Source organism: Pristis pectinata, chromosome 13, assembly GCF_009764475.1.
Source record: "Pristis pectinata isolate sPriPec2 chromosome 13, sPriPec2.1.pri, whole genome shotgun sequence".
NCBI classification, from domain to species: Eukaryota; Metazoa; Chordata; class Chondrichthyes; order Rhinopristiformes; family Pristidae; genus Pristis; species Pristis pectinata.
In genome coordinates this window covers 20,943,964-20,965,088 of record NC_067417.1, presented here as the reverse complement: position 1 = coordinate 20,965,088, position 21,125 = coordinate 20,943,964, and the positions used below count along the sequence as shown (strand labels likewise).

Here is a 21,125-nt window from a genome sequence, read left to right as displayed (position 1 = left end):
TACAAATATTTGAAGGTGACAGGACCAGTTGAGAGGCTGCTAAAGAGGTACATGGATCCTTGGCTTATAAATGGGAGCATAGGGTACAAAATACCTGCAATTATGCCAAATATTTATGAACCACGAGTTGACTCCAACTCTAGCCACTTCCGATCATTATATTTAAGGATGGGAATCACAATCTGAGAGAGGGTGCAGAGGACGTTTTCTAAAACAGTACCAAGAATGAAAAGCTCTTGTTAGGTGCGAGAGAGAAACTAGCCTCCTCCTTGTAGAGTATAGAAGGTTATGAGGAGATCTGATAGCGTGGTTCATAACCACAAATATATTTAACAATATAATTAAGGTAAAGCTGCTTCCAATGACAGAAAGATTAGAATCAGAGGGAGGTTAGTTGGATAGTTCATTCAACAAGCTAGCACTGGCCTAATTGGATCAAATGGCTTCCTTCTGTGAAGCATCATTTTTTGTTCCAGGAATCAATGCTTAGCAACTATTAGGAAGTCACTACTTCTTCCTGTTGACTTCTGCATGTTCTTGTATCCATTTGATTTGATCCAGTTGCATAATTCTGTGGTACTTTAGGTTGTGTTTAATAGATAGTTGTGTGATAACTTTGAATATGTTGAGATTAGAATTTAGGTATAGGTTTTTTTAACCATAGATTTTTTTCTTACGAGCTCTAGTTTTTGATTTTATTTGAATGAATGAGAAGCATGATCATCAAGTGATCAAGAGTGGGGTTTACCTCTCATAATATGATTATTCATCAGATTATTGTACTGGAATAACATTATCCACAAAACAAATTAGTTTCTGTTTTCACTTGCATCTGTGTAGTAAAATGAGACCCCATCCAATTAAACATTAATTCTAAATCCTCCATGTCATATAGTATTTCTGCCGCAAGTCAGTTTAGCAACATGGTGTTGAAATTTTGATAAAATTTTAACCATATGACCACATGACAAACTTCAGTTTTTGTAACTGGATTTTTTTAGCAATTGTAGTGCCGACAAATGACTATTTTTATTTGATATAATGTTTGAACATGTAATAAAGGAAATGGACAATACCTTTAATTCATGACTTTTATCTCCAGTTATTGTATTGAAGTTTATTCAGACAGTCTTATTGCATTGCATGTTATTTCAATCATTGCATTGAAATTTGTGCAAAATTTTGCTATTGAAGCAACAGATTATTTTGTCATACTGTAGTAATATTTAAAAAGGCATAGAAGGGCAGAGTCAATGCAATGATATATCAGAAAATATTATAGTTAGGAATACTCACTAAAAAGATTGACCTTTTCTCATCAAGACTTGAAAATTAATGACAGGTTTTACAAAAGTAAACAATCAAAGATTCACTCCTTTCCATAGATGACAACTCGACAGCAAGTATAGATAGACATTATTTAAGCAAGAATGTTAAATTTCCTTATTTTCACATTATGGCTGTTATTACAACATGGGATATGTTATCGCTCCATAATGCAAAAATTATAATGTTTGTTAAAGAGAAATTAAACAAATATTGAGAGGAAGAAATAAAGTGTTGAAGTAGAAGGAGAGATGTGTTATAAATATATGAAGAAGATAACCAAGGAAAGTGTAGGTCCTGATAGACACCAAAACCATGTGTGCAGAGGCAGAAGATGTGTTTAGTTCAGTTTAAATACTTTACATCTGTCTTAACAGAAAATAGTTGATAAAGAAATCGACATAAAGCAGGAAGTCTTGGAAATGATGATAAGGAGAGAGCACATTAGGAGTAGAGTGGTGGTGCAAAGTTACCAGGCTAGGAACCTGGAGATCTTCACTAACAATCCAGAGACACAAGTTCCTATCCTGCCATGGCATCTGTGGAATTTTATGTTCTGTTAATAATCTAGAACTAAAGCCAGTACTTTAATGTAAACACCCATCTGGTTTACTGATGTCCTTCATAGAGTCATAGAATTGTACAGCACAGAAACGGGCCCTTTAGCCCACCATGTTCATGCTGACCTTTTTGCTCATTTACACTAATCCCGTTTGCCCACATTAGACGTTATTCAAGTGCCTGACTAAGTGTCTCTTAAACATTTGTGATTGTATCTGATTCCACCACCTTCTCTTGCAGAGAGTTCCAGATATCAATTACTCTGTATAAAAAAAAATCCCTCAGATCCCCTATAAATCTCCTTCTTACCTTAAACCTATGCCCTCTGGTTTTTGATACGTCTACTACAGGAAAAAGATTCTGACTATCTACCATATCTGTGCCTCTTACAATTTTATATACTTCCGAGAAAACCCAGCCTATCTAATCTCTCCCCATAACTAATGTCTTCCAATCCAGGCAATATCCTGGTGAATCACCTCTGCATTCTCTCCAGTACAACCATGTCCTTCCTATAGTGTGGTGACCAGAACTGTGCACAATACTGCAAGTGTGGTCTAACCAGTGTTTTGTAAAGTTGCAACATGACGTCCCAACTTTTATATTCTCTGCCCCAACAAATGAAGGCAAGCATACCATATACCTTTTTCACCACCAGCAGAGGATATCTCACCAGTCTGGTCTAAGTGTGACTCTGGATCCACAGTGATGTGGCTGACTTTTAGCTGCCCTCTGAAGCAGCCTAGCAAACAACTTAGTTGTATCAAAACTGCTACATTAAAACACAGAATGGATAAAACCAGATTGACCACTTGGCTTTGACCTTGGCAGTCAATCTGGACATGGCAAATCTCTCCAAGCTTTATTAATCTTTGCAAAGTACGCCTTGTGAACAACTGTGGATTGGTGTCTAAATTAGCAGATCTGTCTCTCACACTAGTTAAGAAGCAGACTAACAATGTCATACTCAAAGAGCCATGCCTTAAAATGCGCTGACTCTTACAATATTTAAGATATATCTGGATAAGCACTTGAATTGTCAAGACATCGCAGGCTATAGACCAAATGCTGGTAAATAGGATCAGCACAGGTAGGTACATGATGGTTGGCATGGACGTGGTGGGCTGAAGTGCCTGTTTCTATACTGTATGACTCCATAACTTTGATAACAGCCTTTGTCTTAAATGTGTACCAAAAAGCTTGTGTTCAGAGGTGTAGTGAGAGTGCCTGTCTTGATATCAAGGCAGCATTTGACTGAGTGTGGCTTCAGAAGACCATGGTAATACTTAAGTCAATGGGCATTTGTAGTGCCAGGGTATAGGAGACAGGACTCACATGTTCAGGGATTCAGGTTCAGATTTGACTTTTGATGCTACCTGTGTAGAGTTTGCACGTTCTCCCTATGATCGTGGGTTTTCGTCAGGTGTTCTGGTAGACTAATTGTGGTTGTTGGATGTCAGTCATTCTAGCCCCAGGACATCATTGCTGGAGAACAATGTCCTTGGCACAACCTTCTTCACCCCTGCTTACTCAATGATCCATTAATGGTCAGAGCTGGGGGTGTTAGCAGATGATTGCACGTTGTTCAGTTCTATTCACAACTCTTCAGCAAGTGAAGTTGTCCGTGTCTGCATCCAACATATCTTAAACAATGTGCCAATTAGTAATCTACAAAAGTACTAGGCTATGATGATCTCCAACAAGAGAGATATTATCCACCTAGTCTTTCTTTCTTTTTCAATCTTTTTATTAGTTTTCAAATTAGTACAGATTAATATATCAATGTTTATGCATGTAATACAAAGAGATCAGGAGAACAGTCATGACATGGATAATAATAAAGAATAATAAAGTATTAAAAAAACTGTAGATCCAATGATCTGTTAGTGAATGAATATAATATAGAAGAAAAAGATTTATTATAAAATATAAAAGAAAGAAAAAAAATCCCCAAAACAATAAGAAAAATTATAAATATATCAAACCAAACTAAGCTAAAGAAAAAAAATTAAAAAAATAGAAAAATAAACTGGACTAAAATTTCTCAATAGAAACAGAGCAATATTATGTCGTCAACTCCATTCCTCTAAATTGAAAGGTTATTATAAGGGGATCTATATCATGTGAAAATATTGGATAAATGGACTCCAAACTTCCTCAAATTTAAGTGAAGGATCAACAGTACCACTCCTAATTTTTTCCAAGTTTAAACATGATATAGTTTGAGAGAACCATTGAAAAGTAGTAGGGGATATTGGATCCTTCCATTTAAGCAAAATGGATCGTTTGGCCATTAATGTAACAAAGGCAATCATACAGTTAGCGGAGGCCGATAGATGGCCAGATTCTATCCTTGGTAAACCAAAAATTGCAATGATAGGATGAGGTTGTAAATCAATCTTCAATACATTTGAAATAATGTTAAAAATATCCTTCCAATATTTTTCCAAAAGAGGACAGGACCAAAATATATGTGTCAAAAAAGCCACATTCGATTTACATCTGTCACATATAGGATTTATATGTTGATAAAAACGAGCTAGCTTATCTTTTGACATATGGGTCCTGTAAACTACCTTAAACTGTATCAAAGAATGTCTGGCACACATTGAAGATGTATTAACTAAATGAAGAATTTTCTTCCAAGTCTCTGTAGGTATAGATGTCTGGAGTTCACTTTCCCATTCATTCTTAATTTTGTCCAGTGGTTCTGAACGAATTTTCATAATTAAATCATAAATTATTGCTATCAAGCCCTTCTGACAAGGATTAAAACCAAAAATTTTTTCCGTAATTTCAGTTTTGTAAGGTGTGGGGAAAGAGGGTGAAGTAGCTTTTAAAAAATTTCTGATTTGCAAATATCGAAAAAAGTGTGATCTAGGCAAATTGTATTTGTTAGACAATTGTTCAAAAGATGAAAAACAGTTATCAATGAATAACTCATGGAAACATACTATTCCCTTCCTTTTCCACATGGAAAAAGCTGAGTCAACTCTGGATGGATGAAAGAAAAAATTAGATTGAATGGGACTTGATAGATTAAGTTTATTAACCACCTAGTCTTGATCCCTCACCGTTAACATCCCTGGGTGGTGAGGGTTGAAGGGCAGTTGTCCAAAATCTCAATTGGAACCAGCTGTATAAATATTATGGTTATAAGATCAGATCAGAGGCAGGGTATCCTGCAACGATAGACTTCCCGTCAGATAGCCCAAAGCTGATCCACCATCCACAAGATATAAGTCAAGAATATCAACACAATAAAACAAAACAGCCTGCTTAATTGGCACCCCCTCCACCACTATTGCACCATAGTCGCAGTGTATACCATCTGTAAAATCCACTGAAGCAACTCTATTAGCATATCCCAGACTTGCAACCTCACCTCAAAGAAGAGCAAGTGCAGTAGGGGCATAGGAACACCAGCATTTGTAGGTTCCCATCAAGTCTCACAACATTCTGATTGGGAATTCTGGCTTTCATTGTCACCGAATCTAAATCCTGGAGCTACCCGCATGCCTCACTCCTGCTTTTGTGCAGCATTGTGGGAATACCATCTTCAGAAAGACTGGATTGGTTCAAGGAGGCTGCTTACCAGCAGCTACTGAAGGACAATTAAGGATGGGCAATGAACGCTGGCCTCACCAATGATGACCACATCTAGAAAAATAAATAGATTCAAAAAAACAATCTGGCATATTTTAAAATGGCTAAAATATGAGCCTTGAAAAAAGAAGGGAGGAAGTAGCTCAAATTCTGACTATCACTTTCCATTCCTCCTTGGCTATAGGTATTGTTTCTGAGGATTGAGTCCGTTGAGTTTTATGAGCTTGACACTTTCTGTATCCATAGTTGTTGTCTGATCGGCTGAGTATTTCCATTATTTCCTTTTTTATTGTTGATGTGGTGCTATTGTTTAAGAAGGGAGAAATTATTAAACCTTGTAATACAGGCCAGCCACTGTAGCATACCAGACTAACAGCTTATAAATGGATAAACTGGTGGAAAGATATCAAGGATAACATGATTCGGCATGTAAAAAGTCGCAGATAATCAAGGACGGTCAGCATGGATTTGCTAAAGGAAGCTTTGTCTGACTCGTAAATGAATTTTTTTGAGGAGGTAACAAAGAGGGTTAAAGATGGTAGCATGTTTGACATCGTCTACTTGCATTTAAGCAAGGCATTTGACGATCTCATTGATCAAGAAAATAAAAGCTGATGAGGTCCAATAGAAAGTCGTATTGTGTTTAAAGAATTGCTCAGTAGCTGAAAACAAAGGATAACTGGAGTGCTGCATGCAATGTGACCCCACTGGACTCAGTACTGGCCCCTTGCTTTTAATGGATTATGTTAAAGATCTGAACATAAATGTAGAGGCTGCAATAAAATGTGTACTGATAACAAAATGAATGATGTGGTTGATATTAATGAAGAAGGTTATAAGCTGCAAGAATATATTAATGGACAGTTGAGCGCATCAGTTTCAAAGGGAATTCAATCTGGGAAATTGAATTTTTGTCTTGAATCATTAGTCATATCCTTCACAGTTCCTCCCTTGTTACCAAGCTGTGCAGATCTTAAAAGTAAATTGAATAATAATGTAACCAACCACTGCTTTTTAGGAAATTACTGATCTTGTTTCCACAGACTCATTTAGTTTATGGGAAAGTTGGGGTGCCATATTAATGTTGTATTGGACAGCTAATTTTCCCTTTAGATGCTTGAAGTGCCACATGGGATATTGGCAACAATGACATTACCAGGCTGATCTAGCACACTCATTAGGGCGGACTAGAATTTTTAGGCATAATTTGTGAGGATGATTTAAATTCTAACTTTTTTTACCGTTTTTGTAGGGGAAATAAATGAGATTTTTTGAAAAAGAAAGCACAACTATTGCTATGTACAGAGTAAAAATGGCATTTGTGTCAGTGAAGGTTTTTAAGTAATTCACTGCAATGTTACAGTTATATTGAGTTCAAAAGGGAGCTTGTAGTTTCTGTCTGTCAGGAAATTCTAAATTATTACAACACAGAACTGTTTATTTTATTATGAAACCAATACTCTAAAGCCAGAGCAGAGCTCATACACATTACTGCTGTTTAAAAATCAGTGTTCCTTTATGTACTGTATGTATGTGAGAGTTACTGTTACTTTGGTTGTCGACTTCCTGTCTGACACTGCAAACCTCAGTTTCTACAATTAGTCTTAGAAGGATCTTTATTTGGTTACCTGTAGAACTGATGCTCCCTTTACCATTAGAAAACCTAATACAAAACATTATCACCTTTGCTCACAATTTCTACTCCTCCTTTCCTCTACTTTTCTATTTCCATTTCATGGGAGAGGCTCTATGCTTATCTGTATATAGGCTTGTGGTGGATCAGTAACAGTCCCACAGTTGATCACACTTCATCCCACCCTGTTTCCTATAGGGACTCTATTTCATTCTTCCAATTTCTACATCTCTATCAGACAAGTTCCAAGGAAACTGCTTTCCATATCAGAGCTTCCAGTGTATTTTCTGCTTTTCCTCACCTGTTGCTTTGCCTGCACCACAATTGACAATGCCCTCAACTGTTCCATTTCCCATATTTCTATTCTTACTACTGCTCACCATTTCACAACCAGGATAAAACTCCCCTTTTCCCGAGTTCCTGCTCCACTAACCTTTAATATTCAGTGAATTATTCTTTGCAACTTTCCAGCATAATGCTATCACCAGACGCACCTTCCCCTCTCCTCCCTTTGTGATATCCTAGTTCCATCTTCATCGATACCTACTTCTCTTTCCAAGATAGTTTGTCATGCAGCTGCCTGAGATGCAACATGTACCCTTTTGCCTCCTCCCTCTATTCCTTCCTGGGCCCTAAAGCAGTGATACACTCATCCTTCACAATGTAGTCATTAACAGAAATATCAAACAATTACAGTGTTAACACTTTGAATAACAGCTGTAGCTCGCAAGGATGACCCTGAACTTCTAACGCCTGTCACTTTAATTATCTGGCCCATTCTCACTCTCGCCTCTGTCCTTGGCCTACTATGATGATGCAGTAAAATTCAGTGTTAGCTCGGGGAACCACATCTCCCTGATCTTGGACCCAGGCACATTACAGTCTTTTGGACTCAACATTAAATTCAATAATTTCAGATAATCAATATTTCCTTTTCAAATTTGCAGCATTTGTTGCATTTTCCTTTGGTGATTTCAGATAATTATTCTACATTTACATTTACAAACTGGCCGTTTTATCATAATTTAACCCATTGCCACCTTCTTTCACCTTCAACCAACACCCAAGCTATAATTTAATTTCTCCTGCCTTCCATCAGGTCACAGACCCCTTCTGTTTTCCCCATCTTCCTCATGTTTTCTGCACTTTAAAACTTATCTCTTAATACTCCCAAACACATAGATGCAAAGGAAAGCACACCAGCGTCTTAGGAGATTAAGGAAGTTCAGTTTATCACCGAACACACTAACAAACTTTGACAGATGATCTGTTGAAGGTATCCTGACTGGTTGCATCGTGGTCTGGTACAGCAATTCGAATGCACAGGAATGCAAGAAGTGGACTCTGCCCAATACATCACAAGAACATCCCGCTCTACCATTGTTAGTATCTACAGGAGGCACTGCCTCAAGAAGGCATCATCTGTCATCAAAGATCCCATCTTTTTGCAGCTACCATCAGGCAGGAGGTACAGAAGCCTGAAGTTCCACACCACCATGTTCAAAAACAGCTACTTCCCTTCAAACATTCAGTTCTTGAACCAACCGGCAAAACTCTAATCACTACGGTTTAGCAACACTATGACCACTTTGCACTAAAATGGACTTTTTTTTTGTTCTAACTGTGTTTTCTTGAAATATTATGTATAATTTATGTTTTTCTTGTGAATGCTGATTGTATGCTGATGTGCCTGTGATGCTGCTGCAAGTAAGTTTTTCACTGCACCTGTGCATACGTGTACTTGTGCATTTGATAATAAACTCGACTTTGACTTTGAAATGTGATGAAAGATTACCAACTTGAGATCTTAGCTCTCTCTCCCTCTCAGTCAATACTGCCAAGGCTACATCAGCATTCCAGTATTTTATGTTTTTAATTTCAGATTTTCAACTTGATTTTGTCTCTTTGGTATTAATTTGTGCGTCTCCTCATGAATGGTGCATCATTTAATCACTCTTTAATTCTACATACAAACATACGAATTAAGAGCAAGTGTGTATCAGCTTACATCTTTAAGCCAAACCTTTGAAATGTTTGACCTTTAGCAATCGGTACGTTGCTATGGTACCAAACCTGACACTATTTTCCTTGATGTTTTGTGTTTTATCTTCAACCCTTGTGCCTCAAACTGTTTGCCTGTGCTCATATATGACTTGCTGAATGCTTGTGAGAATAACATTGAATTGCCTTTTGGTTTCTGCAGTTCATAAGAAATCCCAGATTACCTGTTTAATAGAATATAGAACAGTACAGCACAGGAACAGGCCCTTCAGCCTACAATGTGTCAAACTAATCAATCTAATGATGCCTAGTTATACTAATCCCTTCTGCCTGCAATGGTCCATATCTTTCCATTCTCTGCATAGTCATGTGCCTATCTAAGAGCCTCTTAAATGCCTCTGTCGTATCTACCTCCACCACTCAGACACCCACCACTCCATGTAAGAAATAAACTTGCCCCACACATCTCCTTTGAACTCCCCCCCCCCCCCCCCACCACCTTAAACGCATGCCCTCTGGTATTAGACATTTCAACCCTGGGAAGAAGATACTGGCTGTCTACTCTATCCATGCCTCTCATAATTTTATAAACTTCTATCAGGTCTCCCCTCAGCCTCCACTGCTCCAGAGAAAACAACCCTAGTTTTCCAACCTCTCTTTATAGCACATGCCCTCTAATCCAGGCAGCATCCTGGTAAACCTCTTCTGCACCCTCCAAAGCCTCCACATTCTTCCTATGAGGGGGCAACCAGAATTGAATGCAATACTACAGATGTGGCCTAACCAGAATTTTACAAAGCTGCAACATCACGACTGTTGAACTCAGTGCCTTGACTAATAAAGGCAAGCATGTCTACAGCTTCTCTACCACTCTATCAACTTGTGTGGCTACTTTCAGGGAGCTCTGGACTAAGACCCCAAGATCCCCCTGTACATCAATGCTGTTAGGGATCCTGCCATTAACTGTGCACTTTCTCTTTTCATTCATATCTTTAAGACTGAAATTATATATATTCACAATGATGCACTCTAGTAACAAAGTTTTGCTGCATTATGATAATTCAGACAATCTTTTGTTCATCCATTACCTGTGCACCAGCTGACCATTTCCCATATTGGTCCACCATTTCTTCAATTTTAATTGTGTTCAAATCCTCCTAATCCCACTTCGCCCCCTCCTTTCCTCGTAACCTCCGTAATTCCAACACTCTCTGAGAGCTCCCTGTTATTCCCGACTTCATGTCTCCACTTCATTCAACCCATCTTTGGTGAGCATTGCTACAGTTGTTTAGGCCATAATCTCTGGAATTCCTGGCCTTGAACTCCCTGCAGTCCAACCCTTTTCACGCAGTTGAGTGCTGGTTGTCTTATGCAAGTTTATTTTGTTTTTTTTTGCTAACTCCTTTGGCTCAATGATGATTTCTGTCAATTCATGTAAAGCATCTTTCATTCTGCAAAAGTTACTGCAGAAATTTAAATCTTTGGTGTTTAAATAATTCTTGTATGCCATTTTTAAAATAATTCTTGTATGCCATTTAGATAATAGACCATTGGCAATTATTTAATCAGCAATGCGTTTTCACCAGTATTTGGTATTAATGCCAGCATCAAGATCGCCAGCAGCAGTTAAAACTAGATAAGTAGACATTCTGTCTCCAGAGGCACGGAACTCATCTAAAAAATAATCAGAACTTCTTGTGCCTTTGCTATGCTTTTCAGTACAGCAATTTTCTTTTCAAAGCAGCGTGCACATTTTCAAAGCAGCGTGCTGTGAAATTTATTGGAAGATATAGATACATTCTACATCTCTGAAGCTTTGAGTAACATCAAACTAATTAAATTTATTTCATAATGGAAATAAATGGAGACAATTCAATGGCACAAACATAAGAAATAGAAGCCTACCAAATACTATTTTTGTCAGTCATAAATCAATGGTAGCACTCTTGTCTCTGAGTCAGAAGATTGAAAGTTCCAGTCACAGTCCAGAGATATGAATTCAAAATCTTAGTTGATAGTTGAGCACAGTTCTGAGATTGTGAAAGGTGCTTTATAAAGACATTTCTTTCCAACATATCCATTTCAGTGGTATGGCTCTTGCATTTCCTGAAGTTCTTCATTCCTCCAGTGATAAATAAATCTGATTGTAATAGAAAACAAAATCTCTTCATTTCCACAGCACATGTAAGTTAACAGGAACATTAATTGATATTTTTGATTGCCAGTGAGGCACTTTGGATATTGCTGAGGTCTTGAAAAATGCTACATATATGTTCTTCCTTCCTATTTTCCTTTTTTATATCTGGTCCTTGAGATCTCATGGCATGCATCAGTAAGCTGCAAGGATAAAAGGCTGAATGTGCCCATATTAGGGAGTTGAAGTTAGCTTTTGTTGTCTTAGTTCAAATTATTGAATTTAGAATTATGCTGGTTTATCTTTTATTGAAAGCATTCACACCAGAGACTTGAAGGTCTCTTGTGCACTGGTAGTGCTAACAGCAGTAATTGTAGTAATAGCTAAAAATAAGTCATGTTTGTTTAAAATTGTAGAAATTAATAGAAGGAACAATGAGCTTGTATGTTCAAGTGAATTATTTGGACAGTTTGATGGATTCCATAACATTCCTACAAAGATCATTTGACTTGGAGAGTTTAATGAGGAGAATTTGAAACTGTGAAGTAATTTGATATTTTGAAAACTGGTAAAAGATCTTTCAATTTATACTTAAAAGTTTGGAAAATAGTCTCCCTAGATTCTAGCAGGATTATTTAAATCCTTTTTTTCCTTTCTACAGTATTCCTGTGCATTTGCATTCTTTTTTTTTTGCTGTACTTCTCGATGGCTGTCTACACTGATGATTAATCGCCAGTTTGGTTCATGGACCTGTCTCGATTTTTAATCAGTGTGCTAGTGTATTTACTGAGCTAATGTTATACGGAAGGAATGGACAAATGGATTTGGCATTCTTACTGCCCTCTCCCCCAAATGTTTGTTTCCTTCATTATCATGACTGGCATATGCATTAACTGTTCATTATGACTAAACGAATGTGATGGGTCTTCTGAATGAGATTTATTCCATTTTGTCCTGAGATTACAAAAGCGTATGCAACCAAATCCCTTTTTCAGCCATTGAAAATCATTGATAGTCATATTCCATTATTTTCAGTTTGCACTTTTAAATGTGGCTTAGCGAACTTTCTAGACTCCCATCAGTAGTACTGGATAGTTAAATGACATATTCCATTGCCAGATTAAGGTGTGTTTGCCGTAAAGATTTCTATGGTAACTTAAGTGCTGCCAATGTAATTAGTCAGAAGGGTGATTTTGAGAGTTATGTTAGCAACTTAAAATATAGCTCAGTAAAGGCTTTAAATTCATATGTGAATGAAGCGCTACTCTGATGTTCCTCACGTATGAGTGAATTACTTAGACTAATAACTTTTAGTGGGAAGCTGAAAACATTTCAGCAACAAAGTTTCATGTAATACAACCTTAGTTTCAGAACTTTCACAAACCAACATAATCAGCAAAGCAAAGCAAAATACTAGAGATGTTGGAATTCTGAAATAAATACTGAAAATGCTAGAAATACTCAGTAGATCAGGCAGCATTTGTAAAGGAAGAAGGAAAGTAAATATTTCGGGCCAAAGACAGATAGAGGAGTTCTGATGGGAAGAGATCCACCTCATATGTTTGTTTCTCTCACCACAGATGTTACCTGACCTGCTGAATATTTCCAACATTTTCTGCCTGTATTTCAGTAAAAGTAGCTCATTTTCACAACTGTCTGGAATTTAGGACATAACATTAATTAAGTTTCTGAAAAACAAATTAGTTCAATGTATCATGTGCAAATTTATTAATTTGTATGTCTTAAACTTTATAGAATGAATATTATCAACTCAGAAAAAATGTATATAAGAAAGCAATGTTTGGTAAACTTAAAATTTGGAATGATATACAGTAGTCCTTTTATGCACACAGACAAGGAAGTTTTCAGTTCCATGCTTGGTATCATTTACAAACTGTTAGTGTTAGAAAAATTGGTCCTCAAGCAAGAAGCTTTTCAGTGAAGGACTTTCAGTTTGGAATACATTTTGACCTCAAATGTGGTAAATCTTAAAGTGAGTCAACATGTGGTTTATATTATTAATGCTTTAAAAATAAGTCAGTTAATTTATTCAGCAATTCAGTGATAGGATTATGAAGGGGTATGTTAAAACACATAGTGTTTGTTTTTACTGAATAGTGAGGCAATAACAGGAGGGTGAAAAACTCAGGGATGCAACAAGAAAGGAAAAAATAGAATCTGCATTTCTTTTGTGCTTGTTATGTTCCAAAGTATAGCCAATGAAGTATTTTTTTGAAATGTAGTCTGTATTGCCTTGTAGGAAGTGTGGCAGTCAATTAGAGTAAAGCAGGCTCCTACAAACAGCAGTCATCAGGGATAACTCTCCTGTTCTTTCAAAACAAAAAGCACCTTGAGATTTTTTATGTTGATTTAAGAGAGCAGATAAGAAACTTGAGATTCTCAGTGCCGTCTTCTTCATTTTGATGGGTAAGGGCCAGAGATTCCCACAAGGTTTTGAAGACAGCATTGAAGCATTTCTTCTGTCTTCCTGATAATCTCTTGTGTAAAGGTGTGCAGCAGGAGCAGGTTGGCAGATGGCCTTTGTTTTGTAGATGTGTAGTGTTAGGCCCATTCTCTCAAGTATGCCTATGAATGAATCAACAATGACTTGAAGCTCAGATTCTGCAAGCTCCACATACTGGAGCTTGTTGAATGAGGTTGGAATGATCTTTGTCCTGCAGTGGAGGAAATGAAGATTGAATTCTCTTCATCTTTTGGATTAGCTCCTCTCCAGCAGGAAGTTGGAGGATTTGAGGTGCTATAGGTTGTAGTGATGACACCGTCTTGCTTGACCCCACTCTGCACTGGGATTGGTGGATATTAGTTGGAATTATAGTTTGCATGCCATCATTGTAGCAGATGTAGAATGCAGATGATTTTCTGAGAACATCCAATTTCTCTACAGTTCCTGTCAGTTGACAGAATCGAAGGCTCTTGTGAGGTGAGAAAAAGAATTAATGAGGATGTTAGAGAAAGAAAAAAAAAATCCCAATAGATTATTGGAGATATTTGCTATAAACCAGTAAGATAGTAAAAACCATTAATTATTTTAAAGGAGATAGATGGGAAAATTGAAATTTCAGTCCAGTACAGTAATCCTTGATCTTGTTAAATCGTGGTGCAGTTTGGAAGGAGTTAAATTCTTCCACTTTGCTAATAGACTTAACTATTAAATTGCACTGCAGTGGTTTTGAAAATAAAATCTTGGATACAATAAAGAATTGAGATACACAGAATTTTAAAACAAATTACAATTTGACAGTTCTAGGGATCAGATGATATTTCGTGTAATAGTTCATATTTTGTAATTGAGAGTAAATGAGCATTTTGGTCCTTGTCTTTTTACCACTTTTCCATATAGTATGCACAATATTGGCATTCATTTGACAGCTTACACAATGTGATTGACAAATGACACATAGACAAAGAATAATTTTTAGTTCATTGATTTGTAACAACTGAAAGATTTTAGTTTGAGCACTCTGGTGGAGAACCATAGAATATGACAGCACAGAAAACGGGCCATTCGGCCCTTCTAGTCCATGCCAAAACTTTATTCTGCTAGTCCCATTGACCTGCACTCGGTCCATAACCCTCCAGACCTCTCCCATCCATGTATCTATCCAATTTATTCTTAAAGCTTAAGAGAGAGCCCGCATATACCACGTCAGATGGCAGCTTGTTCCACACCCCACCACTCTCCGAGTGAAGAAGTTCCCCCTAATGTTCCCCCTAAACCTTACCCCTTTTACCCTAAAGCCATGTCCTCTCGTACTTACTTTACTTTAAGAATCATGAATGATTGCTGAAATGCTTCAACAAGAAGCATTTTCTTTAACCAGCTGCACAATTAATTTTCCTCAAAGCTATCAGGTTGATTTTAATTTGTTTGCATTTTAGTTTAACTCAGTAACTAGAAAGAAAATAGAAGCTAATTAAGAAATTTGGTTGATATATGGCACTAAGGAAATTTTCAGCAAGATGCAGGCTGTTTACACCTTTGTTAGATGTATAATAATCTTTAGTTCTAAAAGTAACTAAAAGAACTGTGATGGAGCAGTTCAGTTATGAGGAGAGACTGGAGGTGGTATTCTCCCTGGAGCAAAGGATTGAGGTATCTAAAGTTATGAGGGGTATAGATAGGTTGGACTGCAGGAAACTTCTCCCTGCATCAGAGGTAGATAGAACTAGAGGACATAGGTTCAGGGTAATTGGGAGGAAATTTAGACAGGCTTTGAGTGAGACCTTTTTCACCCAGAGAGTGATAAGTACCTGGACTGTACTGCCTGAGAGAGTGGTTGAAGCAAGGTTACTGACAGCATCTAAGAAGTGCCTGGACAAGCACTTGAATTGCTTACGCAAAGAGGGCTATGGACCAAGTGCTGAGTGATGGGGTTAATAAGGAAGGGTGTCCATTGGTCATCATGGACAAGTTAGGCCGAATGAGCTGCTCCTGTGCTGTATGATTCTGTAATTCTAATGTTGTACCTTTGTGTTTTTTTCAGGACTGGCTTTATTTAGCTGCTAGATTGTACGAAAGTCAAAAGAGTGACTTCTATCAGAGCATCTTTGTAAATCAAAATGAATCATAGTTTTGTTTATTTTGGTTAACAAGGTATCAGGTTATTAAGTTGCAAATGCTGGAAGAAACCAGTCATTCATCTGGAAGGATACATTTTTTAAGAAGTTCTTCAAACAAATTATTCCTTGAGAGAAAAGGGGATGAATGATTGATTTAAATTGGTTTGATTTCTTTAATATAAAAGGTCCATTTAATGCCAGTTTTTTCAGCAGGGTAATGTTATGCTTTAGCACTTGGCTCCTGTTAAGCAAGTAATACTATCTAGGATCATGAGTGGTTAATCTGTTTTTTGTAGCAATAATGTAGATTTATTATCAGAAATATTGAAAGCCATTTAATATTGCATTATTTTTGACCTCTGGTTTTTCTTACAGATGGGAACAGCGAGTGCTTCCTTCTGGAAGAGTATACTATGTGGACCACAACACCAAAACTACCACATGGGAGAGACCTCTGCCTCCAGGGTATGTTCCAGCTAAAATGAGTTTAATTCAAAATATCTTTTTTTGAAAGAAGTGTGCACTTTTAGAATTGTTTTACCATTGAAATCCTTCTGCAAAATCAATCCATTAATTAAAGTGGGACCGTGATTTCTCACTGTGACCTTGTTTTAGAAAACAGTTATCAAATTAAATTGAAAATTGAGAATCCCTCTGCACTCTCTTCCCCACTCCACATGCACGCACACACACACCTTCCTCACCTCAACTACAATGTTGATTGTTGTCCTAAAATGTGAATGTGTTGGTACTTGTCAGAAACTCGGCCCTCTCTCAGCCACAATATAGTTGATGCACTTCATGCTTACCCCACCTGCCAGACCTGTGACAGAACAAAGAGATATCCTGTTCTCTCCAAGTCCCCTTTTACAAATGTGGAAGACACAGCCACAGTGAGTTTGTTTTGCCTCCAATGAAATTGTTTGGAATCATTGCTGAATTTTATTAATGTTTAAAATGAATTTGTCTTTGTTTAGATGTTAGCATTTCATCTGTGGAGCAGTTGTTGAATCCAACATCATCTTATTACTGTTATCTTTTTATCTCAATTTCTAAGTTACAGGATGATTGGGTTTGCCACCCCATGCTGTGTTTAGTTTCAGAAACATATGCTGCACTTGTTTTAACAGCCAAACTTCGCTTGGGGTGCTTTAGATTAGCACATTAGGTTTTGTAATATTAACTGATCTTATCAGGAGAATGAACAAAAAATAATCAGTTACCAGCTGGCCTCCATTTACCTGTACATTTTCTCAATGATGATTGAGATTGAGTGTGATTGGAGTGCAGTAATTGTGCTTTCACTGTATGCTTTAACTTGTTAACATAGCCTATTAATTAAAAAACTAGAACAAGAAGCTAATAGACTTGACTATTAAAATTGCACTGTAGTGGTTTTGAAAATAAAATCTTGGGTACAACAAAGAATTAAGATGCACAGAATTTTAAAGCAAATTATAATTATACGTGTTGTTTCATCTTAATATCTTTTTTGCATTAAGTAGCTTTCTTAAGCTACTGGTATCTACAGATCTTGATGTTCTTATGTGATAAAAGCAAAAAATCCACATTATTTAATTATTGTACACTAAGTTTAAAGTGCATCATTACATATTTGGTATTTTTATTTGGATTTTGTCTCTTGCATTGTCTAGCAAGCAGATCCAATTTCTTATAAAAACTGAAAATGCAGGAAACACTTAGCAGGTCAGGCAGTATCTGTGGCAAGAGAAACAGTTAACATTTCGAGTTGGAATCCTCTCCTGTTTCTCTTTCCACTGATGCTGCCTGTCCTGTTGAGCATTTCCAACATTTTCTATTCTTATATTAAGATTTCCATCTGCAGATTTTTGATTCTCAGGTCTGATCGCTTTCCTGCTTCACCTTAAAATTTTTATCTATTGATGTGTTGACTATTTCTATGTCAGAAGAAAAAAGAATAACAACATATCTTTACAATGTTGTTAATGTAACAAAATATCCCAAGGCACTTAACAAGTATTATTGAGTAAACCAACACTGGGCCACATTTGGAAATATTAGGACATGTGACTTGGTCAGAGAGATTGGTTTTAAGGAGTGGCTTAAATGAGGAGAGGAAGGAAGAAAGGAGAAATATAGATTGGGAATTACAGACTTTAAGGCCTTGGCAGCTGAAGACGCAGCCATTAATGATGGAGCAATTAAATTCAGTGATTCACAAGAGGACAGAATTGGAGGAACACAGCAATCTTTTTCAGTACTAGATTCCAAGCAGTACTCATTTGATGCAATAACGACATTTCCTATGATCGTCTTTAACCTTGCATTAGCTATGGAGCCCATCTGGTTACAGGTATCCAGTATTTTTTTGGTTCCATTCTGCTGATAAGATCAGCTAATATTACAAAAGCTAATGTGCCAATCTAAAGCTCCCCAGGCAATCTCTTCAAACTGTGGCTTCTGAAAGAAAGCAGAGGCAAATGCTTCTGATACTAAAGATAACACAGGCCCAGGTTAGTAAGACCTGTTGCAGTATCTTCTTTGCAACAGATCTGCTTGGCATTTTACATGGTTTTACATGGTTTGAAAATTTTGCTTTAATCTTTGATTTTACTTTACAAGCTGGGAAAAACGAGTCGATCAACGTGGCAGATTTTACTATGTGGACCATAACACCAGGACAACAACATGGCAGCGTCCAACAGCTGAATCTGTCCGAAACTTTGAGCAATGGCAATCCCAAAGAAATCAATTGCAGGGAGCTATGCAACATTTCAACCAAAGGTTTTTATATCAAGTAAGCTGACATATTGTTTTTGTTTTTAAACCCTCTTCTCAATGGTTTTGAAAGAAATGCATTATTTTCATTTTTGATCTCTATACAGATAAATATTGAGCTTTCTAACATGCAAGTGTAAATGTATACAGAACTGCTGGATTGGTTCTTCATTGTGCAATAAACTATAAGCTCAATTAATTCAATAATTTATATTTATTTTGATGAAATGCAACTATAGACTGCATAAGTGTGTATTATGTTATATATAATTGTTGTTATAATTTATTTAACCCTCTGGGCCTCTGTACCCCACACTATTTAGTTCATGACAGGTATCTGCTTCCAGACCTTACCAATATTGTTCTGTGACATTAAAAGGTGATTGAGAATAGTCTGAGGCATATTATTCCCTAATGTTTTCCTTGCTGGTGCAATATTGTAGACATTAGCCTTTCGTAAGATAATTATTGATAAAGAAAGCATCTCTTGACAGAGAAATCTGAATTTTCTGTTAACAGTGACACAACTCTTCTGAGGACTCCTGATCCTTATTTTCCTTGATCAAGTTTCTAAACAATTCCCAAAATATATCCCCAAGCACATCTGATAATCAGCACCACCAACTTTTATTTTATTAGTGGCTATTTGTAGAGGGATGCAAATTGGGATATTGTGTTTTATATGAAACGATAATGAGTGCACCATTTTAATACCTGTAAATCACTTTGAAATATAAGAAAATATGTTATAGTGTCTCCTTCCACCCAACCATCTCATCTTCCTTTATTTCTTATCTTTTCTTAATATGTACTACTCTAGATCTAGGTAGACAACTTCTGTAGGTATGGGCTTGTATGATGCCTTTGTTTTAATCTATAAATGATTGTTGTCCATGATTATAAAAAATTGCAGATACTGGAAATATGAAATAAAAACAGTAAATGCTAGAATCACTCACCAGGTCAAGCAGCTTCTGTGGAAATAGAAGCAATTAATGTTTCAGATCTGAGATTCTTTATCAGAATTGTAGTATTTTTGTCTACTGTATCATCAATTTTGCTTCTGAGAATTGTTATCTCAGGAATATTAGAAGCTTGCCGATATCTATTCACTAATATATTGCAAGATATTAGCAAGTAGGTATCAAGCACATCCAAGATTTCACACTTTCTTAAGCAATCCCTTGAGATCAGGGATCACTTACTTCCATTCCATTTCTCTGGGTTCTGAGGTTGCTGATGAGGTCTATGTAGAATCCACAGATTCATCCAAATGTAGGTCAGGAAGGTAATTGATAGAATGGGTGGGTGGGTGGGTGTTTGGGACACAGTTTGCTCCTTTTGCTTTTTATGCTGGGTTTCTGTGTGATCTCGGTGAGGTGACATGAAGTTCTGAATGCATTTCTAGATGCCTCTTCCCCATAGTCCTGGAATTCCACAAATCAGTGACGATACTACATTTTTTTAAAGTCTTTAAAAACATCCTTGAGGTTTTTTCTTGCTGTGAAGGAACTAGGAATGGTGTGGCACATCCAATGGAGTTGGCTGAGTAAAATTAGAATCTTGATGCTGGGGATTTTGGTCAGCTGCTGTCGTGGGTTCATTTATACTGCCAATAGGTTCAGAGGTTTTTATGGAGACAGCATTAGTTGCATCTGTCCAGCTGCCTACTGTAAGGTCTCCAAATCTCAGGTGCATACAGGAGGGGAGAGAACACTGTTGTCCAGTAGAGCATGAACTTTGTGCTGTGCTTGGGGTCTTTATCATCAAGCATTTATTTCCTCAGATGACCAAAGTCTGTGCTCGTGCAATGGAGGTTGTGGTGCAGTTTATCATTAATTTCTGTCTTATTCCCATCCTGTGTGTCTGGTTATACGTCTGTGTGGCACCCCCTTTCAACTTTTACTGGACTTTTTATGTGTTTTAGCCTGCCTTGGGTGGTTGCATCATGTCATCTAATTTGAGAAGGTGTTGCCTTCTATTGTCACTTCTCTCCACTGCACTTTTTTTACTATCTTGGATCTTGCATTATATTAGCTTTTGCAGGAAAATACATGGCATTATTTAGCCTACTTAACTCCCCAATTGTTTTGCTGATCATTGAATCATGCTTTTATGATAGTAAACAAATATTATTTTTCATTGTAAGAAATTTTGTGTCTGACATTGGTTTTCATTATGATCTTTTTTATATCATCCTGTCTTTTAAAAAAGGTATTTAAAACTAGAGTCCAAGGGTTTTGGATAAAAGATAAGTGGCTTAGAATGAATCTGAGGAAGAAGTTTTTCAACAGAAGGTGTTTGCGATCTGGAACGCACTGCCTTAGTGGGAGGTTGATACCCTTACAATATTTAAGAGCTCTTGAGCCACCAGGGTACAGAAAGCTAAGGATCAGGTGCTAGTTAATGGGATTAGTATTGATAAGTACTTGATGGTTGGCATGGGCACAGTAAGCCAAAGGGCCTATTCCTGTACTGCATGAGTTTAGACTACATTAATTACTGCTTATGTGAGTATAACAA

The 21,125-nt window shown here is 37.0% G+C and overlaps 1 protein-coding gene across 5 annotated transcripts in view; it reads left to right on the top strand.

The window, feature by feature from the left end:
• Positions 1-21,125, top strand: part of wwp2 (WW domain containing E3 ubiquitin protein ligase 2) — a 152,329-nt gene that overhangs the window by 79,379 nt on the left and 51,825 nt on the right. For all 5 annotated transcript variants that reach the window (XM_052028733.1, XM_052028729.1, XM_052028731.1 and 2 more), the window contains exons 9-10: positions 16,218-16,307; positions 18,447-18,621. In XM_052028733.1, coding sequence (XP_051884693.1) covers positions 16,218-16,307; positions 18,447-18,621 — 265 coding nt within the window. The remainder of the gene's footprint in view (positions 1-16,217; positions 16,308-18,446; positions 18,622-21,125) is intronic.